Source organism: Trematomus bernacchii, unplaced genomic scaffold, assembly GCF_902827165.1.
Source record: "Trematomus bernacchii unplaced genomic scaffold, fTreBer1.1, whole genome shotgun sequence".
NCBI classification, from domain to species: Eukaryota; Metazoa; Chordata; class Actinopteri; order Perciformes; family Nototheniidae; genus Trematomus; species Trematomus bernacchii.
Genome location: NW_022987582.1, coordinates 5,145,610 through 5,168,224, shown reverse-complemented (window position 1 = coordinate 5,168,224; position 22,615 = coordinate 5,145,610). Strand labels below are relative to the sequence as shown.

The following is a 22,615-nucleotide window of genomic DNA, read 5'->3' as shown; positions in this document are numbered from 1 at the left end:
ACCAATCACGGGAGTATTGTGTATAGAAAGTGTCCAGTTATATTTCTCGCGCTACCTAACATCCATGAAGGCAACATGACAGAGGGAAGCCTGTCACTCAGGATGCCAAACTACTCTTTGGTAAGCCCCGCCCCCCAAGCAACATCAGGGCCAAAAGTTTGAAGGCGAAAAAAAATGTCAAACCTGAAAAAACAAGATTTGAAACCAGAACAAATTCTTGTTTTGAATCTGAAAACGTAAAATCTGAAACTGAAAAAAATAAGGATTCAAATATCAAAATATGTATAATAGTGAAATGTGAAAATAAATATTTTATTCAAAAAAATTGCTGAACTGAATCAACAATAATATTCAACCTGAACAATTATTTCAAATACTTGTTTTTCTTTTGAATACATCATTGTGTTTTTCAAAGTTCAGGATAAAAACTTGAACTTTCAAATAAATTGTATTTTTTTGAAAGATCAAAACGTATGACCCTGATATAGGCTAGCTCCATGATACTACTCACGCACAGCACACCACGAATTTAATTGGGGTCAGACTGACAATATTAGCGAATGCAAAAGAGGGGACATCGCCCACTGCAGTGTGCAAATGGCATCATTCCGCGTAACCACGCCACACCGGTTGGTAGGAGTGTTAAGGTGAGGGTGTGTTAAGCCAAGTGTTTTGGTCAATCCGCTACTTCGATGAGCGTCAAACGAGAGAAGGGCCTGGTACACAGTGCGCCCAGCGGACTATGCCTTCCCCAACTCGGGAGGAAAGCAAAGGGGAGACCGGACAGGCAGAGCACGACAGCGGCGACAGGGAGAGAGGGACAGGCAACCGCCTCGCATGCGCTTTGGAGATGGAGATGACAACCCGCAGTCTGCACGGCGACTCCAAACTGGACAGTGTGAATTGCGATGGCTTGATCAACCGAAACGGAGGAGACTCCGCAGAAGTGTCCGTGCCGCTGTCACTTCCCGGGAAGCGGACAGCTCACATGGAGGGAGACGACCTCTACAGACTGCGAGACAGAAAGTTTTTATTAGAGGATAAAAAGCGACTTTGCGCATTGGCTCTGGGGACTGCTCTGCTCGGGATACTTCTCACAATAATCCACGCCGAGATATGTCCCCTCGTTTATACACCGGTAGGTTTATTTTAACACGGATGTGTTGACCTCATCATGATTTAACTGCACAACAGAATCATATTATTAGATTGTAAATGTTTGAAATGTGACACTTGTTGTTGGCATATTTTATCTTAAAGCCATAGCCTTGCAGCATGTTAGCCCATCCCGGTTTTCACTGAAAATGTCAATCTCACAAATCAAAATGTATGAGTGACATATTACACTCTCTGCAAGCATTTCCATGGATAGATTAACGTATAGCGTCCATGTTCATATACATTTGCAAAGTACTATCATTTAAAAAACATGACCTAAATCTGTATCCTACTTTGTGTTGTCAGCTGGTCGAGACACCTTGGTGTTGGTCCTTGAACGCATCATCAAACGATAGAATATCTAGAATATCATCAGTGGATAGAAAAACTGTTAACAATTGGTCTGCTTCTTCAAATCTCCTTTTATCCAACTCCTGGTGTCGCAGTTACAACTCTTTTAAATCGTTTTTTACTTATACTTTTTATAGAACGGATACAAATAAATGAATAGGCCTACGTTCATATTTAAATATGTCATCTTTTATTCACAATATATTTCAGAAACGTAATTGATCATAAATGATGCAGAAAAAACCCTCACACAACTGGCTGTATTAGTTATCATAACAACTTCCTTGATTAGCAGAGCCTCATGCAGCACAACAGCAGAGCCTGCACCTGGGCTTTGACCCCCACTGACCTGCTGATTAGTTATTCCATTTCCAGACACACTACTTGGTAGCACAGCCTCATGACATTAACATGCAGATCTCAGTGGATAACAATGCCAGGCCACACAATCAACAAATTATTAACTCCCCTGACTTCCTACAGCACACGCCAATTCCACATGTGGAAAACAGTTCTCATGCACGCCACAAAATACTTCAGACCACCTTCGTGCTGTGAAGTCAGTGATTGATTACAGTGTCAAAGAGCCCCCACATTCATCAGCTACAATCTTTTGAAAAAACCTATGGAAATGACCTTCCGTGTTGAGAGAGTTGGACTGGGAGAAGCATGGTTGTGAAATTAACGGCGCTGGTACGAATATGACATTACTATTCCAGTTTACAAATACGAACCAAGAACAGGTGTTGTCTGTCTGTTCCTAACAACAGGCATCAGCTTCTGTACCATGGAAAAGCTGATGCACTGGAAAAAGTTTTCTTTGCCGCAGTCAAAGCATATTATTTTGGAGAGGCAGCGTTTATTTTTTAACCATGGCCTTATATAACTGTTTTTAGCATTCATCTTTAAACTTCATGTGATGTCATTAAGTCATGAGTGTGAGCTGTGAGATATTTCTCCCCTGTGGACTGACATATAGGGGCTGTTTAAAAAAATACGGCATCCCTGCAGTGGCCTGAAGCACACTACAGCATTATTGTTTTTTCTTTTTAGCCATTTTAAGTGCACTGCAGAATATTTTGGAGCTTGTAGGCCAATCAAATCTAACAGCAGTCTACAAAGTTATATATTTAAATGACCTTTTAATGGTTATGCATGAAAAACAGGGGTATTTATGGAACATTTTTCCACATTTCACCTCTTTCCCTACAGCGAGATTGCTCACGGTACTTCAGGCTATCTTTCCACATCATTTAGTGTATAATTAGAGTGTTTGCATGGCCGGTCTGAAGGTCTCTCTGTCTTGAGTTTGACTGCGCTACAGCCTGGAGTGTGCTCACTTTTACCTGAATGCAACCTTGTGTCCTTTTTTTTACAACTCTTCAACAACATTTCTGGGATGACATAACAAATCAAACACTATCCACATATTGAGACGTCCTGTTTTAATATAGGAATATTCATTTCATAGGGGCTTAAAGGAATACCTTTGATGAGATCTATTCACTCCGGTTTTCAACTCTTTGTTATTATAAAACTGCAGGTTTGAGTCCCATAAGTTAAGCATTGTACCAAAAACCTAATTCGACCTCAACCATTTCAACATCTGAAACTGCTAAGGTTTATTTTTCATGCTATCATCTTAAATGTTACATATTGTTAACCACTTGATCTCTGATAGATGATGCAGTAATATACCCACACAATCACGAACAAGCTACCATCATTGTTATACATTTCCAAGATGTCACATCTGGCCAGGGCCAAGGGCGGACTTAAGTGCTGAGTTATAGATGACAAATTCATTGCAAACTTGTTATGACTCATTTATTTCCTTTGCCTGTCAGTTCTTAATTTTACACCTATAAAATGCAATGTTTTCTGCCTGGACGTTAACCACTGCATCTATCTAATAATGAATGAAAAATATAGTTTTTTACATGACTTTAGTTATTTTCCAAAGTCAAAAACTTAAAACTCAAAAATAACATGACAATGTGACATTTGATCACAGCAAAGTAAGTAAGCTAACTTATATGGCCCACATAAGGAAAACTCACCCAAAAAACAGTTTGCAATGTGCACTTGGCTACACTGCCCAAAAACCAGCATTTTGTGTATGAGCCACACTTGGCCCATAACAATGTGAAACACACCAATATGCCTAGCTAGATATGGACCATTTCCATATAAAATAAGCCAAAACTCTTACAAAAGCTGTCGCCATTGCCAGGACTGAGCTGTACTTCAAATGTTGCCAACAAAAGCTGTTGCCATTGCCAGGACTGAGCTGTACTTCAAATGTTGCCACTGTGGGGATTTTTGGTAATGAAAACTTTTTGACTATTGGGTAATGAGTCAGTGTCCTTCTCCAATTGATCAATATAGGGCAGCAGCTATTTCTCACTTTTACATTTTTAATTGCCACAGTAGGAAAAAATAGCACAGTCAATTACTCATAACAGTAACAGTCTTGGTGCTTTTCAAGTTCTTAGGGTAAGGGGGGAGATAAGCATGCATGATACCAGAAACCTGAAATAAAAGCAGCTTAGTGGAATTCAGCCATCATTAATTTCCTTCTTTAGATCTGTGTTTTTCTTATCATGGCAAGTCAAAAGTCCAGATAGTTTCTGGGAGGGGTGATGAGACTCTGTATCTGACCGTTAAGATGAAAAGCAGCAGTAATTAGAGGACCAGGATGGCCTGTTTAACAGCGTGCAATGAAGTGCCCTACTCACCTTGGGTTTTAGGACAAGTGATCTGCAGGCTTTTGTTGTCTCTGACAGCTTATCAGCCACACCTGTCCTGTATAGTGTCTACCTCTCCAGGGCTTTAATTCAAACAAAAATACATACAGTAGGTATCACCAAATCGTTTTTTCAAGTTACCCTTTATCACACTAACACGTGTTTTTGTTTGGTATTAACAAGACCCGCAAAGGTTGTACGCGATGTGTATCTCCTTTCCTATGACTGCCCAGCCACACCACACAAATAGTCTTGTAGGATATTATTTCTTAGCCTTTTCTTAAGTGAATTACAGGATACCTCAACCTTCACGAGCACAAGAATCGACATGAAAGCTAATGGAACCACACCAACTAACAAACCAAATAAGAAAACTTTAGTCAGATGTATGTAGTATTTCTTTGGCAAATATTTATTCAGTTCAGTTCTTACGAACCAGACCACCTTCTATTGCACTGGATTTAGTTATTTTTTCTTCTATGCCTTGGGTGGCTCAATGTCTGTCCAAGAATATGAGAAAACTGAAACTGTGTTAAGGTTAACCCAGATTAGGTTCACTGGGCTCTAAATAACAGTTTTCAACATGTTGTTGAAATCTCTGTTATGGAGTGTGGTGAAATGTTGAACTTTTGTGGGGCCTTTTAATTAGCCCTGGACGAAATACAGACATGATGTGAACGTTACGTGAGAAACTGGAAAATGGCGTACTTTGCCAATGGACGTCACACCAAACCACCTACACGCTCAAGTTTCCTCAAGTTCGAAAGTTTGTAATGATCTTTTTTAACTGTAAACCACATGCAGCGGAACTGTTTAAAACTTCCATTGACGTTGCATGTTGAATGAAGGTTATAGGTTCATTTTAACCTGCTGAGACAAAGGTGGTATGACAGAGGCCGATGCTTAAATCATCTGTTTCCCCAGCTGTCAGTTTGCTGGATTGGAAAGTATTTAATTACAGGAGCAATCGTTACTGTAACCGACTGACTTTTATATATCTGTTTGCAGTACATTTCTGAACCAGTAATTCCACTTTCATAAGAACTGTCAAATTAAGCTCTATCTGGAAAGGCACACATTTAATTGTAGCCACCAGTTATGTTCTTATAACACAATCAGCAGGATATTTCTTTAAAATTTGTTCTAAATTAAGTTTTATATAAGGGAAATCTCTTGCACAACTTTTATTATGGTGGTTTACACAGTTTTAACAGCATTATGGATTGGAGAGAGATTGATTGGATTAATTGTGGAAAGCACATTCAAACTACAGTAAAAGTAGCCTACATTTTCTACGTACGAACTACTTACTTCTCTAGGATTCTGCCACAGTGGAATGTAAGTTTTGTACTGCAAAAGGAGGTCCATCAGGTGGCCACATGTGCCTGCAGTGACAAAGTCTTACTAAGTCACTGTCTGTAAGTAAAAGCCTTGATAAAACCTTGATAATGGAGAACAGTTACGGTAAGAAATAACATATTTTCAACTTATCTCCCATGTCTCCATTTCCTTCCCAGGGCTCAAACATTGCCTTATTCATCAACTGTTCCATCAGCCTCTCCACTGGGTGTCTCCTCATCCTAATCATAGCTTTCCATTATAAGGACATCAGGGTGAGTTTGGCTTTTCTCATTTCGTATGCAACAGGCGCCTTCATTGTGTTCTAGAATGTGAGTGGTAGCCTTTGAGTGTGCATGCACAGATGCATCATTGCCATATTTTGTGCATCACTTTTTGTACCAGTTTTTGTTTGTTCCTAATTAGCTTAGTTATGATGATAACATTTTTGGGAGATACTTAAAGGGCAATTACTTTAGAAGGATCTCTCGGTCCATAGATGGTAGCCTCAACAATCATAATCTGTGTTAAATTTGCAAAATGCGTAAATAACCCGGGACAAAACAAGACAAAAAAGCCCACTCACGCATATACTATGTTGCAGCTGGGCTATTTTTCCAATCCACATGGCTCTCTGCCGTTGTGTGTGAACTTGATATACCTGAAGGGATTTGGTTTAAATTAAACAACATTCTTCCATTTGCCCTCATGCACACTCATAGCATGCATATTTAATAAAATGCAGTATGAACAACAAGTTCCGAAATGTTTTGGTCAGGCTTCTAGGTTTATACTCTCAACTACAGTGTTTTCAGTTTGGTTGCAAGTCACGTGTGTCTGATACAAGCGAACTTATTGCAAGTGCAAAGAGGAGATAAGGGAGGTCGAGGGTGGAGACACAGGCAATGTTTTGCGATGACTGATTTAAATATTGTATTTCAGATGTGACAAACTAAGTCAGCCAAATCATTAAGACCCTTAAAATCAGTGGAGGACAGGAGAAAGTTAACCTGCTTAATATTTTTATGCTCTTGACTCAACTGACCACAGTTAAGAAATATATTGACAGAAGAACACATTCTCATTTCTCAAGTATGAAATCATAGAATACAAGTTGCCTTCCGGTTTCCGTTAGATATCTGTGGTTTCATATCTTTGGAGGTTTTAAAACATGTCATGAACGTACGTCATGTGTCTCTGACACATGACGTACTGTTCAGAACTTTTAAATGCATAAAACAAAACAAATCCCAAGTCTCTGCATGCCACATAATGAGATTAGACATTGGATGTTCTTTTTGAAAAAATACATTAGCATTTTATTTGCTGCAATGTTGTCCAGACAGAATTATAAAATATATTTAGTCCAAGGTTTAAGGAAACTCTTAGGAAAACGTAGGAAAATAAGAAGTTAAGTTGGTGAGAGAGACGATATTGAGTGTTACGTACACTATATGGTATACGTTTCAAAGTGAATTCCGTACATTAACATTCAGATGTGCTGTATTCTTACTACTTTCCATCAGCACTCTTGTACTTTTCTTCTCTCACTCTGTCTTTTCTCTCGTCCTACATCTTTCAGCTGTTTGTCATTGACCACAACCAGGTGGACTGGCGTATTGCCATGACCAGCCACAGGGTGCTTGTGATCACTCTGGAGTTGTTGGTCTGCGTCATCCATCCTGTTGGCACATACTGGGAGGTGGGCCTCCACACAAACTCCTCTTCCTCAGCTCCACTCTGTGTTTCCAACCACCATGGCAGGGCCCTGATGGACATGGAGCTGCTGTTATCAGTCCTGATGTTCCTCCGCTTGTACTTGGTGCACAGAGCCATCCTGCTGCACAGCAAAGTGCTGCTGAGCGCCTCCTACAGGAGCATCGGCTCGCTCAACAACATCAACTTCACCTTTCGCTTTGTACTCAAGATACTGATGAACAAATACCCAGCGCGCACCCTGCTGGCCTTCATCCTCTTCTTCTGGCTCACTGCTTCCTGGATGCTTACTCTGTGTGAGAGGTAGGGAAGAGAACTGTATATGTGCAAAGGTACAAGTTTACAAAATATATTCACAAATAAGAGACACTTGCATCAACCCTGGAGATTGTCTGTTAAAATTATGAGGGGCATCCATCAAACATTGTTTTAAATAGGAAAGCCTTCAATTGCCAGTCTACCTTGAAATATAGTTGAATTCTTAAACTAATATAAGTTACAGCTGTAAATTAAAAGAAAGACTGAAGAAGATTGACAGCACTCTCATTTGTTTATGTTATCTTTGAAGCTACAGTCAGAAGATGATTAGCTTAGCTCAGCATACACACTAAAAGCAGGCATAAAGCTAACATGGATGCTTTCCAATGTAGGGCAAGTTAAGGGCCAAATTAAATGAGATTTTACGAGTGGTAATGTGTCAAACTATTTTCTTGCCTGAAGCAGTAACTACTTTTAACCTTTGGACATATGGAGTCAGGCTAGCTGTTTCCACATTTCCAGTGTTAGTGCTAAGCTAAGCTAACAGTCTGCTGCCTGATAATTCAGGTTAGTGTACAGATATAAGGGCAGTATTCATTTTCTCCTTTAACTCTAAAAAGCAAATACTTGTATTTTTTATCCTAAGTTTTTAAACATAGGCTAAAGCTTAAAATAAAGCAAATCTTAAAATCCTTCTTCAAAGCTTAAACTTCACTTAAAATGTCACCAGCCTGCAACAGTATAATATTTGCTTGATTGTTTCTAGTTTTATGATAGAGCTGTTCCTGCTTAACAAATATTGACTGGACCTAGGTTGAAAAAGTAACAGCGAAAGAATGCCGGATGTTTGCTTTCCCCAATAATCAATGTGGCCAATATTAGTTTTGACACTAACATTCCTAACTAGCTGTATTACAGTGAACTGCATTTCTCTGTCAGGATGTCAGTTGTCAGGGGCTTTTGTGCTCAATAGTGAATATAGAACTCACAAATTGTGATTTCTGAGAGATTAGACGTAGCACTCATAATACAGCACACAATCATCCAAAAAGTAAACCGTACCTCCACCAATAATTACTTTATGTTTCTTTCACTGTTACTCTCTAAGGAAATGTAATGTTATTCTCATAGGTGCCTACATACATAAACCCACCGTACAGACTGTTACTATTTTCCAACAAACTTCCCCTCCCCGTCACATACATTAACATTTAAAGGAGAGGTGTCATGGCCATTTCCACTGATCATAATTCCATTGTTGAGGTATACAAAATAGATTTATATTGTGCAATTTTCCAAATTCACATTGTTTTCTCATACAGCATCTCTGTAAACTACGTGTATTCACTGAATTTCACTCTCAGCGGCTCGTTGTAGCTCCAATAGCTCCAGCCCCCACCCTACCTGAGCACAGTGTGCTCTGATTGGTCGGGACGTTGTGAATCGTGCTGAGGTCCGTGGAGGTGTTGTTTCCTTGTTTAGGATACACAGCGAAACACAGCCAAACTCATCCTGAGCACACACAAACTCACAGCCGAAGTAAAAACAATAAGTGTGGCTTGATATTGAGTAAGAAAAAGGTTGATAAACGCTGTGAGAATGGGTCTGCAGAGAGAATTTCGCCGCAATCCCAACTGTCTGTTATCAGCCTGCAGCCAGGGAGGAGAAATCAGCAGAGCTGCCTGTGTGTGAGGAAGTCCATGGATTGGTCAATTTGGACCAATCAGCGGGGGCTTAACGTAACGGCTCCGCGGACGTAACGTAACGGCTCCACGGATTGGTCCATTTGGTTCCGGGTACCGCATGACCGTATCGCGTCATAGCTCTGGGCGTGGCTACTGGGTATCCCTACGTAGCGATACCCAGGAAGTAAACAATGGACAATGGACAACACCTCTCCTTTAAAGGAGAGGTGTCATGCTTTTCCGGTTATTACCCGTCCCCTTGTGTGTTATGAAGGTTTTTATGCATGTAAACGGTGTGCAGAGTCAAAACCCTCAAAGTACACCCTGTAGCGAGTAAAACTCTAACACAGAAAATACCTCCCCAAAACGCCTCGTTGGAGATACGTCACTGCCCATTTGAGTCTTCCATTTCGTTCCGGGTACGGCATGATGTCAAGCGGTACCCGGAACGAAATGGACCAATCCCGAAGAGCCGTTACGTTACGTCCGCGGAGCCGTTACGTTAAGCCCCCGCTGATTGGTCCAAATTGACCGATCCACGGACTTCCTCACACACACATCTGTGTGCAGGGAGCAGGCAGCTCAGCTGATTTCTCCTCCCTGGCTGCAGGCTGATAACAGACAGTTGGGATCGCGGCAAAATTCTCTCTGCAGACCCATTCTCACAGCGTTTATCAACCTTTTTCTTACTCAATATCAAGCCACACTTATTGTTTTTACTTCGGCTGTGACTTTGTGTGTGCTCAGGATGAATTTGGCTGTGTTTCGCTATGTATCCTAAACAAGGAAACAACACCTCCACGGAGCTCAGCGCGATTCACAACGTCCCGACCAATCAGAGCACACTGTGCTCACAGGGAGGGTGGGGGCTGGAGCTATTGGAGCTACAACGAGCCGTTAAAGGCAGATAGTGAAATTCAGTGAATACAAGTAGTTTACAGAGATGCTGTATGAGAAACCAATGTGAGTTTGGAAAAATACACAGTATAAATCTATTTTAGTAGACCTCAACAATGGAATTATGATCAGTGGAAATGGCCATGACACCTCTCCTTTAAAACAACAACATATTTGGTAGTTTAACCTTCCTGTTCAGAAGGATGTCCAATTAACTGATCTGATTATCATCCAATTTTATGTTGTTACTCTAACAATTTGCTGTTGAACACAAGCCAACTAAATGTCAACTTTATCCTCCGCAGACTGTTTGAACAGTGTGAGGTCATTGGTTCTTTTGAACCCTAATGGGAGGTTTAGCCTTCAGTTTCTTAGTCTATGTTTTAGTCTGGTATGTTTTCATTTATCAAAAGTCATAAAGAGCTTAAGATTGATAGCTGATAAGACCACCAAGCCTTTTTAACACTGAGTTGTTACACCAGTCATGCTGATTACCACCTCCAGGAGACAGTCGATCCCTCACACACTTTTGTAACATATTTGTGCGGTTTCTGCTAAGTGTACATTGGACTTGTGCTTTTTATGGATTTACAAGTTTACTGATACACACTTCCTGACTACCAAAGTACTGTCGAGCATCTGCACTGATTACACAGTTTGATTAACAGACCACACCTTTATTCAACTAAGAAGACTCATTGTGATACAAGGATATGTTTCATTTATTGACATAAAGTCCTATATAACTGCAATCATACAACGGTTCCCAGAAAAGTCATTTGAAAATAATTGAAGAGAAATGTATTGATTGTAATGAATCATTTAGTACACTTCCAGTTTCTTTGTTCCAATGTTTTGCTATTATTACCTAAGGAATCTTAAGCAATTTTACAGTAGCTAACATGGAAATATAGAATTTTGTCTAAAAGCAATTTACCAAATGGATAGGGTGGGTGATATCACAATAAAATTATACTTCACTTTTTACTCTCAGGGTTTTTGTCATTCTGTTTGTAATAGTTATCACTTAAATATGTTTGGTTATTTAATACCATTCCTACTTTTTCCATCCTGCAGGCAGAGCCAGGTTGCCGCAGAGACAGGCCAAATGGACACGGCGATGTGGCTCATAGCCATCACCTTCCTCACAGTGGGCTATGGGGATGTGGCGCCCCACACCAGCTGTGGAAAGGCAGTGTGTCTCTTCACTGGAGTCATGGTTAGTAGGTTGGGTCGCATCTTGAGAATCATATTATTAAAAATTAGATTTGAGATTTATTATGAAATACAAAGTTTAAAAAAAACTATTTTTGTCAAACTGTGTGCATGTTGAAGTACATAAAGCAAGTGCCGAGGCAATTACTGTATGTGTCATTTAATTTCTAGTACTTGCTTTGACCTCCTAACAGCAGCAGTGGTTTTATTTCAAAATACATGAAATGCTTACTTTGATAAACACAAAGAACACCTTATCTTTGTTTCCCTTCTTTATGCGTTCTTAACTTAACAAACTCCTTACAAAATGTTTTCTCTGCATGCAAAACCAGCTTGATAAGGCTCACAAAACAAGATGTTCTGTAACTGTTCTTCTTCTCCGTTTCTCTTAAATATTCCCCCTACTTTCTTTTTAAATTAGTTTAAGTTCTATTTTTCTCATTTTCCCTTGTTTTCTGTTTGATTTGATTTAATTTGAATGTTTCTATTCAGTTCTATTCTGTTATGAATAGCTCCGTTTTGTTCCATGCTGTTGTGTTATGTTCCATTCCTCCCAATATTTCATGTTCTGGATTATGCTATAATATTGCCTTCTGTTCCGTTCCATGTTGTTCTGCTCCGTTCTGTTCCACATCACCCTCCCTGGTTTGTTTCATTCCTTTCCGTTTCGGTTCTGTTCCATAGCAGCAACTCATCCTCCTTTTTCCTATTTCGTTTTTCCCATTTGATATCGGGTCAGTTCAGTTTGGTTCACTTTTCTCCTGTGTCTCTAGTGTTCCATCCCAGCCTATTCTGCACTAGTTATCTTGGATACATATAAGCTTTTTGCCCAGCTACACACCCTAGCGGCGCTGACTGACCTGAATGCCTTCATTCCCTTGTGTGCATGATTTAGATCACAGCTGTATATTAATGGCTGTTGCTTGTGCAGGACCTTGGTGGTAGCAGGCACTCACACAAAAAGACTGTGGGAGGGAAACTGTCAGCATGCAGTGGGCCCTGTGCAGTCCACACAAAACATCTGCATGGAGTGTGATGTCATTGTTTTGCTGCCCAAAATGGCTTTTCTCTTTGCCATACCACACAGATAACTCTGAAAATATTGCTTAATTGTTTATCTCTTAACATAGAATACAATCATTAAAGTAGCCCACAGAGAAAGTATAGAAAAAATGATAGTCCATTCAAATGGTAAGATGAAGAAAAACGTTTTCTTTGGTGACAGTAAGATAATATTGTCATTTTATGGTATTGCAAATAAGAGGAAGGTGAATACTGATAAAAGGAGGAAGGGAGAGTCAGATATAAAAACACAAAGGGTTTTCAAGTACAATAAACAAAAAGTCACTGAGAGCATGAGTAGCCGTGTGTTTGAATATTCAACAGACTAGGGTTGACTGCCTCACCTCTGCTGCTTTAAATTCTGTTACAAACAGATAAGAATCTGGATGTGGGCACGAGTCCAGTTCAGACACCTCCGTGACAGAGTGGAAAACAATCTTTCCCCTCTCTCTTTCTCCATCTCCCTTGTTTTTATAAGCTTCCATCCTTATATGGGAAAACTTTCCACCATATCCATTTTTAGGTAGTTTATTGCATTTGGCAGCAGTACAACAGGAGGGTGTGCCAACCTGTGCCGTGATTTGGGAAAAAAAGCCCTACTCCCACCAGGGCAGTTTTGGGAGCCAGTGACTGGTGCTCTCACACCTGTAATATAGCTGAACGCCTCTATGCTCGACTCCAGCCATAACTCCATTTCCAGCTGTTTCCAGGGGTTGACAATGCTGTTTACATCACTGTGTGTGGATGGATGCAAGGAAAGAGTTTGTACCTCCCCGGTTGCACAGAGGGTGTAATTATAGATCTTTCGTAGGTGTTGAAGTGATGATACAAAAATAGATTTTAAACCTGTCCTTTCTTTTCTAATTCTTGATCTTGCTCTCTTCTTTTTATTCTCTGTAATGCAAGCTGAAAAAAGGAAAACAGGTAAAGACTTTCATCATTATCCGCGGTGGACATGAAATCATCGCAGCGATTTTTCTAGGTTTTCTATGACGTATTTATGTCTGTGAATATAAAGTTGTGCACCCTATCTAAATCTTTACCGTCATTCAGTAGTTCCCTGTACAGTAATAGCACACAGCTATTCTCAGAGGAAACCAGCACTATAGCAGTGCCACAGAGGCATGTGCTTAACCATTGAACTCTCTGTGTAAATATAACTATGATTTATTGGACAAAAACCATATGAGGTATGCAGATCAACATCCAGATTTCTAAAAATGTGATGTTCCCATGAGGGTAACACACAAGATGCACTGTTTTTAGACAATGTCAGGCTTAAAAACATTGTACAAGTTTCTCTTGAGTGTTGCCTTGTTGATATCACTACAGTCTCCAGGATCAATGGCAAACGCTTACATGTTTATTAAAACTCTGTTGAGAAGATGGATAGTAGATTCATCAGTAATTGTGCCAACTGACGGTGTGTTGTGTTTTAGGGTGTAGCATGCACTGCCATGCTGGTGGCAGTTGTTACTAAGACGCTGGCGTTGAACAAAGGAGAGAAACATGTGCACTTCTTCATGCTGGACTTCCAGATCTCTAAAAGGGTAAGTGAAGTTATACAGCAAATGTGTGTTTAATTGTCATAGTTTATATATGAAGAACAATCACCAATTTCTGAATTATTCTCTGCAACAACACAAATGTGACTTTTGAATGTAAGTACATGGCCCATTTTCACTTGCTGTTTCTTCTTCTTCAGATACCAGTATCTTTCTTTTATGTTTTGGCCCATTTACTACAATGTATGCATATAATTGACTTCCAACTTCAAAGTGTGCTGTAATATTTTAGATTTTTTAATCTATCTTCCCTTTATTTTTCTGTTTAAAAATCAGCCTGCAGAAACTTGAAACGTGTTTAGGTTAGGAAATCCATCACAATGAACACTATTTATTTTTGTCGAGGTCACTGGAACATTGCGTGTTAATGCAGCTGTGGTAGTGCAGAATGATTTGATAGATCTGTTCTGCAAAGCCAGACAACAATAACATAACTCAATAAAAATAAGTAAAACACTTTGTTATGCTTTGGAAAATGCTCGTCAGTCATTTAAAATATGTTATTTGCATAGAATTGGCTTTAACGTTTACAATACTGGTGGTTTGATAAAAAACAAAACAACCATGGAGCAGAATTCAACAATTCTCTGTGGAGAATTTACAATCAAACGTTGGATAAAATAAAACCTCATGACATCACAGGCTCACTTACATCTGTGACAAAAACATAAAGATATGAAGAAAATGTATATCATGTGTGAAAAAAGGTTCTCCAACAGGAGCTCTTCAACTTGAAAACAGTAGCTCTTATTTTTGTTATAATATTGATCTAATAATTTAACAAACTTCTACTTCTACTGCCCCCCTCCCCTACATCCGAGGTTACTGCAAGACAAATAAGATGAATGACAAAGTATGGAGAAGTCAGGAGGGAAGCATCACTACTTTCCGTGTCGTAGGCATGTTTTGGTTTTCTAATCTTATTGAATGATTTTTTTTTCCTTAAATAAGAGACACCAGAGGACAGAATAGTGTGGGAAAATAGGGGGGGAAACCTAACCCCTTTGAAGCATTTTCAAGGCGTTAAACAGAGGAAATCATCTGATCTCTGTCAGGAAAGAAACTTGTGTCAGTTCAGGACTGTGCAGCGATGGGCAGGAAGCCGGTTGAGTTTACGTACGTGTGTGTTTGTGAGTGCGTGTGTGTGTGTGTGGAAGTGGCTTGGACAGGATTCAGGATTGCTTACTATTAGGAAGAAGGAGGTGTCTGATAAATAAACGCTTGAGGAAACAGTGTCATAAAGCCAGCAAAGTGGCGTAGGACTATACATAATGTGAATTGATTGATATAGTTCCTATCTTAGGAAGTGCTCTGTGTTCAGTACTACAGCTTCTCACCAAACTGTAAGGCAGTGTCGGACTGTAGGTGCACTGCTTCGGAGGATACAACCATTTCCTTTCTCCCACTGGCTGCATCCTGTCACAAGGTGCATCTTTATGCCTTGCTTGCTTGTGTGTGCGTGTGTGTGCGTGTGTGTGTGTGTGTGTGTGTGTGTGTGTGTGTGTGTGTGTGTGTGTGTGTGTGTGTGTGTGTGTGTGTGTGTGTGTGTGAGTGTGTGCATCCTGAGCTATCTGGTGAAGTCCAGATTTACGCTGATGGGAACAAGGGAAGACATCTGGATGCAGACACTGACAGCCCCTATTAATAACCCTCACAACAGGGCCCGAGTGACATCATCACAGGGCACTAACGGTGATTTGGGCAGGAAGACAAACAGACGTGAATAGAATCAAAGAGAAAGGTGCAAAAAGGTGAAACCTCACTTCTTGTCTCTTGAGTGGCCTGTTCAAATTCTTGTATTCAAGCTTTTTTGGGAATACAAGACCTTCAAAGTTGTGTTTTATCTGAAATAATAATCATAGTGCAATTCAGCTCAACAGGAAAGACTATCTGGATTGAATCAGCTGCTTCAGATGACTCATACTTTTACTTCCTGTGCTTAAATGATTGATATGAACCAGATTCTGACGAAGAAAAAAACACAATAAGCACCGTGTGCTGATTTCAATCAAGCTTGCAAGTTTAAGTGACTTTACCTTGATGGTCTTATAACCCTGTTTGATGTTTCTGTCTCTTCACCAGATCCGCCACGCAGCTGCTAACGTGCTGAGGGAATGCTGGCTTCTGCACCGCGCAAACCTGACAAAGGGCAACCGTGGTGAGCACCGAAGACACCAGAGATGCCTTCTGGAAGCCATCAGAGTGTGAGTTACTGTATTGCAAGGAGAAGTAGCTCCAGGCAGGATGTCTGGGTGTGTGTCTGGGCGAGAAATGTAAGTTAGTGGTGGGTTGGGTATATCACGGGTCATTAACTGGTGCTTTCTCACAGAGTCACAATTTGTAATGTGTTATTCAGATTAATAATTAGATTTGTTGGCCTCATGAGGGCAGGGCATGTGTGAACAAGGGTGCACCCTTCCAATATACAGGTTTCAAGGCAAGCTTTGTAGACATGCTGACAAATAACTGACTAATACAAATGTTTACGTTTTACTTACATTTAGTTATTTACTATTTAAAGTAATACACAACATGTACACAACCTTCCGAGACACTTATTGAGAGATTTAAAATGAGGAGATGTCATTATTTGCACACAGTTGTGTCTTTTGGTTATCTCTAGGAACAAGTGCAGGAAGTCCACAAGTGTGATTGCATGCCTCATTATCCTGACAACAGTGTGTAAGTGTGTGTTTGCCTAGAAGGGAAGGGGTTGTACTTCCTGCTTAACACCGGGCAGAGTTACTATAAATAAATACACTGTGGAAAGTAGGAGTGTTAGGCATCCACATTTTTAAATTGGGAACATCATAATGAGACAATTACTCCAATACCTGCAGAGAATGACTGCTTGGTTGCAATATTGGTTTCCATTTTTGGTGGGGTTTCGTCTATCCCAGACACGCCAGATACTAAATTTAGCCCTTTTCCACCTTTATATGTCAAAAAAACTCCCAGCAAATGTTTTATAGCTATTTAACAATCACAGCATGACTCCTGTATGTTGTTGGGAGGTGTAATACACAGTTGTCAGCATATTCCTCTGCTCCACAAATCAGGGGTTTTGTGTTGTGCCAGGACTTTTCTGTTTGTCCAAAAATAGGGAAGTTCCCTCTGTAGATGTGCACGTCAGAACTCATTGGAGCTTTTATCTCTGCTAGTTGTATCATATTGGCTTCTGTTTAATCTATACATACATCTGCCTGCACTACAACATGAAATTACTTTCAACTGTTTTACTTTTCTGTGTTTCAATGAAACATTTAATACATTTATATAATTTCATTTCCATTATTTTTCAAACACATGACTGAGATCTATCAACCTTTCTTTCTGCACAGATTTAGGCATTTACGCCTGAAACGAAAAAAGCTGAGGGATTACGTCAGTGAGATGGTGGACCTCCCGAAGGTAATCGACAGCTGTCACAGGAATGTTTTATCAAAAGGGCTAATGATGACAAATATCCCCATAAAACACTCACTACTTACATTTATGCAGTATTTTGCAATCTGCTGTTTATTGCTAGATGTTCAGACACATTAAATGCTCGTTAAAAAGAACTATATAAAATGTCTCAGGAGTCATTTGTGTCAGGAATTCACAGGCCCAGAAGACTTTTCCATGTGGAATAAATCCAAGATTTAAAGATGTTGCCCAGTGAGCACTAATGTTTAATTGGTGCACTTTAAAATTTCCTGATTGATTCATATGATATATTGTTTTTCCAGATTAAGTGCAGCCTTTGTAACCAGATTTGTTGATGTTGGCGTCTTTTTCTTAAACCCAAGTTTCTTAAGGAAGTGTCAAATGGAGTCTCACACTTTCTAAGTTGGCAGCACTGGGATGGTTTCAAGTCTGACACTATCGGTCGAAGCTTCCCTATAAATATACAACGTTCATTTAAAATGTGTCTCTACACAATATTCGATTTATGGCTGTAGTTCAAGAATCTTTCAATCTGTTCTGTGTGGCCATTTTTAATAGATGCAGATGATCATGTGCGACCTCAGTGCCAATTGGAATAACTCATACCGGGAGCTGGAGCAGCGGATCCTCTCCATGGAGCAGAAGCTGGACGAGCTGAGTCGCTGCTTCCAGCAAACCTCAGAGATGTTGTCTCATGTCCTACGCCACCGCAACACAGAGATCAGGTAAACAACACTAACAGGAGAGCTGCCAGCGACGTGGAACTGATCTGCTACCAACAAAGTGTATGGTGTGGTATCTGAGCTGCATAATGAAAACTATTAGTATAATTTATTTTCCTTTTTTTTTTGCAGGTGACGTTTCAACAAACAATTATATCGGAAGACAGTATATTGTCATATCAGTGTTTTCATCTAGTATACATGAAAGTGAGACAGTGACTCCTCTCCACCTGGAGCTGCTCCAGACTCTTAACTTACTGAACAACTTGGAAGACTACTTTCTAACCATCTCTTCTGGCCCTGAGCTGAGTGCACAGCACAATGAGTCTGTACAATTATACAGATTCAAATAGGACTTCCATTCACTGTGGGAGAATCACAGTGCATTTTTGTAAATCTGTTGTTTTCAGCTGTTATGTGTGACAGTGTACAAAGAACTGAGTTAATCTCAAACAAGGACTTTGGAGAGCCTTCACAGAGCCTGCTCTCTTAACTGCTATTTGTAAAGTTTCACTGCCTTATTCCTGTGGAATAAGATACATTTTCTTTTTTGTTAATTTTATTCTAAATTTCTTGCAATGTTTTACAGTGTAAGCCTAATCAGTTTTGTAAAGAAATCTCCGGCAGGTCCTCTTGTATTAGCCGATAGTTTCATGGTTAAATATTGTTTGCAGGTTATTATATTATAATCTCTTCCAATCCGTATTGTTCTGCTTTCTTCTAACCCCCTCAAATGGTCTGTGAATTAATGGTATGCTCAAACAAGAGAAGACACTTCAATCAAGGATTGTGGGAACTTTATTTCAATCTGAAAATCATTGACTACTTAAACAGTAGTCCATTAAAACTCTTGGATGAATGTGTATGTTTTGTGTTGTAATCATCTGATGCAGGAAAAACATGCTTGTTTGCCTTCAGTACCCCACCAGCTCCATCTAGTGGATATTATTTCAGTAAACATAGATAATACTGAGGACAGTTGACATGAAGATTATATAACAACCATAAAAAAGGTCAAATGCTATTTTCAACCTGAATACCAAGGCCTGTACAATGTCTCACACAACATGTGAATTATCTGCAGTGAAAACAAATCAAGAGGACTCAGAAACTCACTGGCAAATGTGAAACTTTATGAAGAAAAAAAAAAATAGCAAAACTGGATGAACTCTCTCTCCAGAGTATAAACTGGTGTATGGTCACAATAACTTGTTTCTAACATTATTTACTATGTATCATTTGCACATGGTGAAAACATGTAAACAACCATCCAGGACATGCTTATCAATAAAAGCCATTACAAATGTATGTGAGTTTGCTTTGATTTTGTCTTAAAAAGATACATCCCTTTTGATTCAACACTGTTGTTCTAAAGTGTTGTGCAGAAAGCTAGAAAGGAGTAAGTTGATCAAAGCAATGGAGGAACCAGGGATGTGTCTGCTTCGTCATTTCACCGGCTTCTTTAATCGTTTCGCTTTTGTCCTGTTTTTAATCTGGTGCCACATGTAAGCCGAAGGCCTAAAAAAGAGCTGTCCGCAGTCACATGTAAAAGGCAGTCTGCACTTTTTCTTAACTTTACATTTCCGAGTACGTCCAGAACGGTGACTCTTCTGAGACTTGCCCTTCATGTGCTCAGCTAAGAGTTTGGCCCCTGTGAAAGTGTCCCCGCAGCCGACACAGATGTAGCTCACGGTCTCCGCGTGCTGAACGCAGTGCCGCAGCAGGTGCAGCCGGTGCTTGAAGGCTCGGCCGCAGGGGCACCGGTGTGAGCGCAGGCCTCTGTGGAGGTAGCGGTGGCTGATGATGAAGGAGGGCTGCCGCAAGATGGCCCCACACTGCCTGCAGGGGTAGGAGGCCTTGGAGCGCCAGCCCTTGGTCATACGTTTCTTCAAAGCTATGTCCTGGCTGGTGTTCTTAAAAATGCCCACAATGGTGGTCGATGGTGGGGTGACAGGGTGGGAAGCAGCAGTGGCACCCAATGGGACAAACACATGTGTAGACAGAGGTGTACCTGTGCTAGAGGAGGAGGTCAATGAAGAGGAAGGAATAGCGTAGAGAAAACCAGCCCGGGTCTGTACATCACAGAATTTCCCATTCACCTGGTGGACAACATGTTGACTACTTATGGCTTGCGTGCCACCTAGTGAAACCTTTTTATCTGTCAACGCTGATGCATCGGTTATAATGCACACCTTGGTGCTGACCACTGATGTGTGAACTTTGGTGATGTGGTTTAACAGGCTCTCCTCAGATCTAAAAAAGGATTTGCATATCTTACACACTTGCGGCATTGAATCAACACAAAAGAGGAGTAGACCCAATTTGGTTCCCTTGGGACACTGGAAATGCTGGAAGGAGTTCTTGTGGGGGAAAACCTGGCCACAGACTACACAGGAATACAAAGGCATGTGGTGTTCTTTAAGATAAGCCCCACTTGTACAAAGCTTCTTGCAAACTGTACACTGATATGTTGCCTTTACACCACTACAGTGCAGCAAATGGAGCTTCATTACACGGTATGGCCCTCTACCACATGCCTCACACATGGATTTGTCCAGACTATGAGAAGAGCCACTAGAACCATCAGTAGAACTTGAATCACCATCTGACTCGAGATCCTCTGGACACAACTCTGAAGGATTAAAGTGTGTCTTCACTTCTTCATCAGATGCAGTGCTTGATGAATCATCTGCTTTCTCGCAATCTATTTCAATGTTTTCATCATCTTCAACTATTGTATACTCTATACTGTTTTCATGTTTCCCAGCCATCTCAGGCTTCATCTCAATTTGTTGTTTAGGCCTCGATTTTGACAGTGAGTCCCACAGCCCTAACTTTGTGATTTGCTGTGCAGTCTCGTTGTTAGGAAAGTTGTCACTATTCTGACTCGGATGTATGACCGAAGAAATCAAAGAGGGAGTTTTTTTAAATCCCAAGCAGCTAGCCTCTGCATGTGTGTTCAATTCCCACACAGAACTGAAACCCTCATGACACTTTTCGCAGCGGGCTGGCAAGTGAACATTATCCAGGTGCATGGAGAGTGATGTCAAGCGTCGGAAATTAACCTTGCAGATGTGGCAGGTGGCTTTGATGTTGTGGCTTTTGTAGTGGGAGATCAACGTAGTCAATTCGCTAAATTGTTTGCCACATTCCCAACATTTTTCCTTTGTTTTTGAATCATCCCACTCCATCCTTCCTTGCTGCTCGAGTCTTCAGACATGAGGAACTGGTCGAGGATAACTTCTAGGTGGTCTGCAAAATCAGAAAGGACAGAAGCGCTTAAAAAACAAGTTTGGGAAAGACTCCTATAGGCATCACAGTAGACAGGAATTTTTATATTATTATTATTAATAATTATCATTATGAAGTAATTTATTTAGATAAAGATGTAGCCAAATGTCAGCTATTCAATGTGTGTCAAAGAGCTGAAAGAACTATATAAAAAGAGTACAGCCTCACTGAGATGCTAGCATGTGGAAGGCTGTGGATTCTCTTATGGCATTGTCTTTGTGTTATGCTATTGTTATATCATTGAAATTATGAATCATTTTAAGGTAAAAACACAAAAAGGAATTTCAAGAGGTGCTAAAAGTTTTACAGGTATACAATTGTCTCACTGTTAAACAGAAATGATTACATCCAAAAAACGAACTATAACAACAAGTGAATACAATAATTATTAGTTATTATTCTAGTGTGGGTATTGGGTAACTTTTTTGAGTCTTGTATGACTTCCGAACAATGCCCCGTTTACCACGTATGTAAAAAGAAAACTCTGTATATTACCCCTGTACTAAGTGGTAACGTTACTTACCTCCGTCCGCAAGTGTTGGACCAAACAATGCCGCCTGCAGCCCAGTGAACATTTGAAATAGTTTCATAAATCCAAAAAAAGAAGGTAACGGTTGGTCCAGAGCCGTATAAAAGAATTTAGAATATAATAGAATTCTCTCTATATGGCGCTGGGTTGGTCAAAGACAGTGAACGTATCTTATCAAATGTAAAAAATCTAGCGATAACGTCAACTTGTATGTAATAGTTGAGGTCGTGTCTCAAGCTAATCCATATGTACAGGCGGGATAATACAGATACGTTTAGAGTACATTACAAAAAAGAATAATTCCTCAAATTCAACATTTGAAGACATCCAAAATATTGTTGATGGCGTCCTCACAAACTCCTCAATCCATATCCGGCTAAAACCGGAAGAGGGGCGCCTCTACCTCCCAGAATGCACCAAAAGTTTTGTTCCAATATTTCTCCAAACTTCGGGGAATTATTACTTTACATATCTTGAGCAAAAACGTTATGACTAGATTACCTCAAATATATTTTAGACTTTTTTTTAAATCAGCATGGGGGTCTAACGTTTATTTTAAATTGGAGCAACGCTACTATTGTTTTCTTACATACATATATTTCTGAATGCATTAAGGTTAAACAAGAACAATGTAATGTCCTATCATTTATAT

General features: G+C 40.1%; 2 protein-coding genes across 3 annotated transcripts; one reads left to right on the top strand and one right to left on the bottom strand.

Annotated features, from left to right (window-relative positions):
* Window positions 1–520: 520 nt before the first annotated feature.
* On the top strand, window positions 521–19,451 carry kcnn4 (potassium intermediate/small conductance calcium-activated channel, subfamily N, member 4). Of its 2 annotated transcripts, XM_034127587.1 has the most exons (10): window positions 521–1,138; window positions 5,774–5,869; window positions 7,177–7,613; window positions 11,228–11,369; window positions 13,334–13,351; window positions 13,867–13,977; window positions 16,075–16,196; window positions 17,334–17,403; window positions 17,980–18,146; window positions 18,276–19,451. In XM_034127587.1, the coding sequence occupies exons 1-10, from the start codon at window positions 743–745 to the stop codon at window positions 18,277–18,279; spliced, it is 1,563 nt and encodes a 520-aa protein (XP_033983478.1). In that variant the 5' UTR covers window positions 521–742; the 3' UTR covers window positions 18,280–19,451. The 2 variants fall into 2 exon arrangements, with proteins under 2 accessions (XP_033983478.1, XP_033983479.1); XM_034127588.1 differs by lacking the exon at window positions 13,334–13,351.
* si:dkey-79d12.4 (zinc finger protein 836) lies at window positions 18,924–22,318 on the bottom strand. The gene is made up of 2 exons (XM_034127586.1): window positions 21,958–22,318; window positions 18,924–21,395 (listed from the first exon to the last, which is right to left on the bottom strand). Exon 2 carries the CDS (start codon window positions 21,332–21,334, stop codon window positions 19,589–19,591), a length of 1,746 nt encoding a protein of 581 aa, XP_033983477.1. The 5' UTR covers window positions 21,335–21,395; window positions 21,958–22,318; the 3' UTR covers window positions 18,924–19,588.
* Window positions 22,319–22,615: the final 297 nt, after the last annotated feature.

Excerpts from the sequence above, each read along its gene's own strand:
- kcnn4 (XM_034127587.1), top strand. The coding sequence starts at position 743 with ATGCCTTCCCCAACTCGGGAGGAAAGCAAAGGGGAGACCGGACAGGCA. Across the intron at positions 13,978-16,074 it reads ACTTCCAGATCTCTAAAAGG|ATCCGCCACGCAGCTGCTAA; the intron begins GTAAGTGAAGTT and ends TCTCTTCACCAG. Across the intron at positions 17,404-17,979 it reads AGATGGTGGACCTCCCGAAG|ATGCAGATGATCATGTGCGA; the intron begins GTAATCGACAGC and ends CATTTTTAATAG.
- si:dkey-79d12.4 (XM_034127586.1), bottom strand. The coding sequence starts at position 21,334 with ATGGAGTGGGATGATTCAAAAACAAAGGAAAAATGTTGGGAATGTGGC.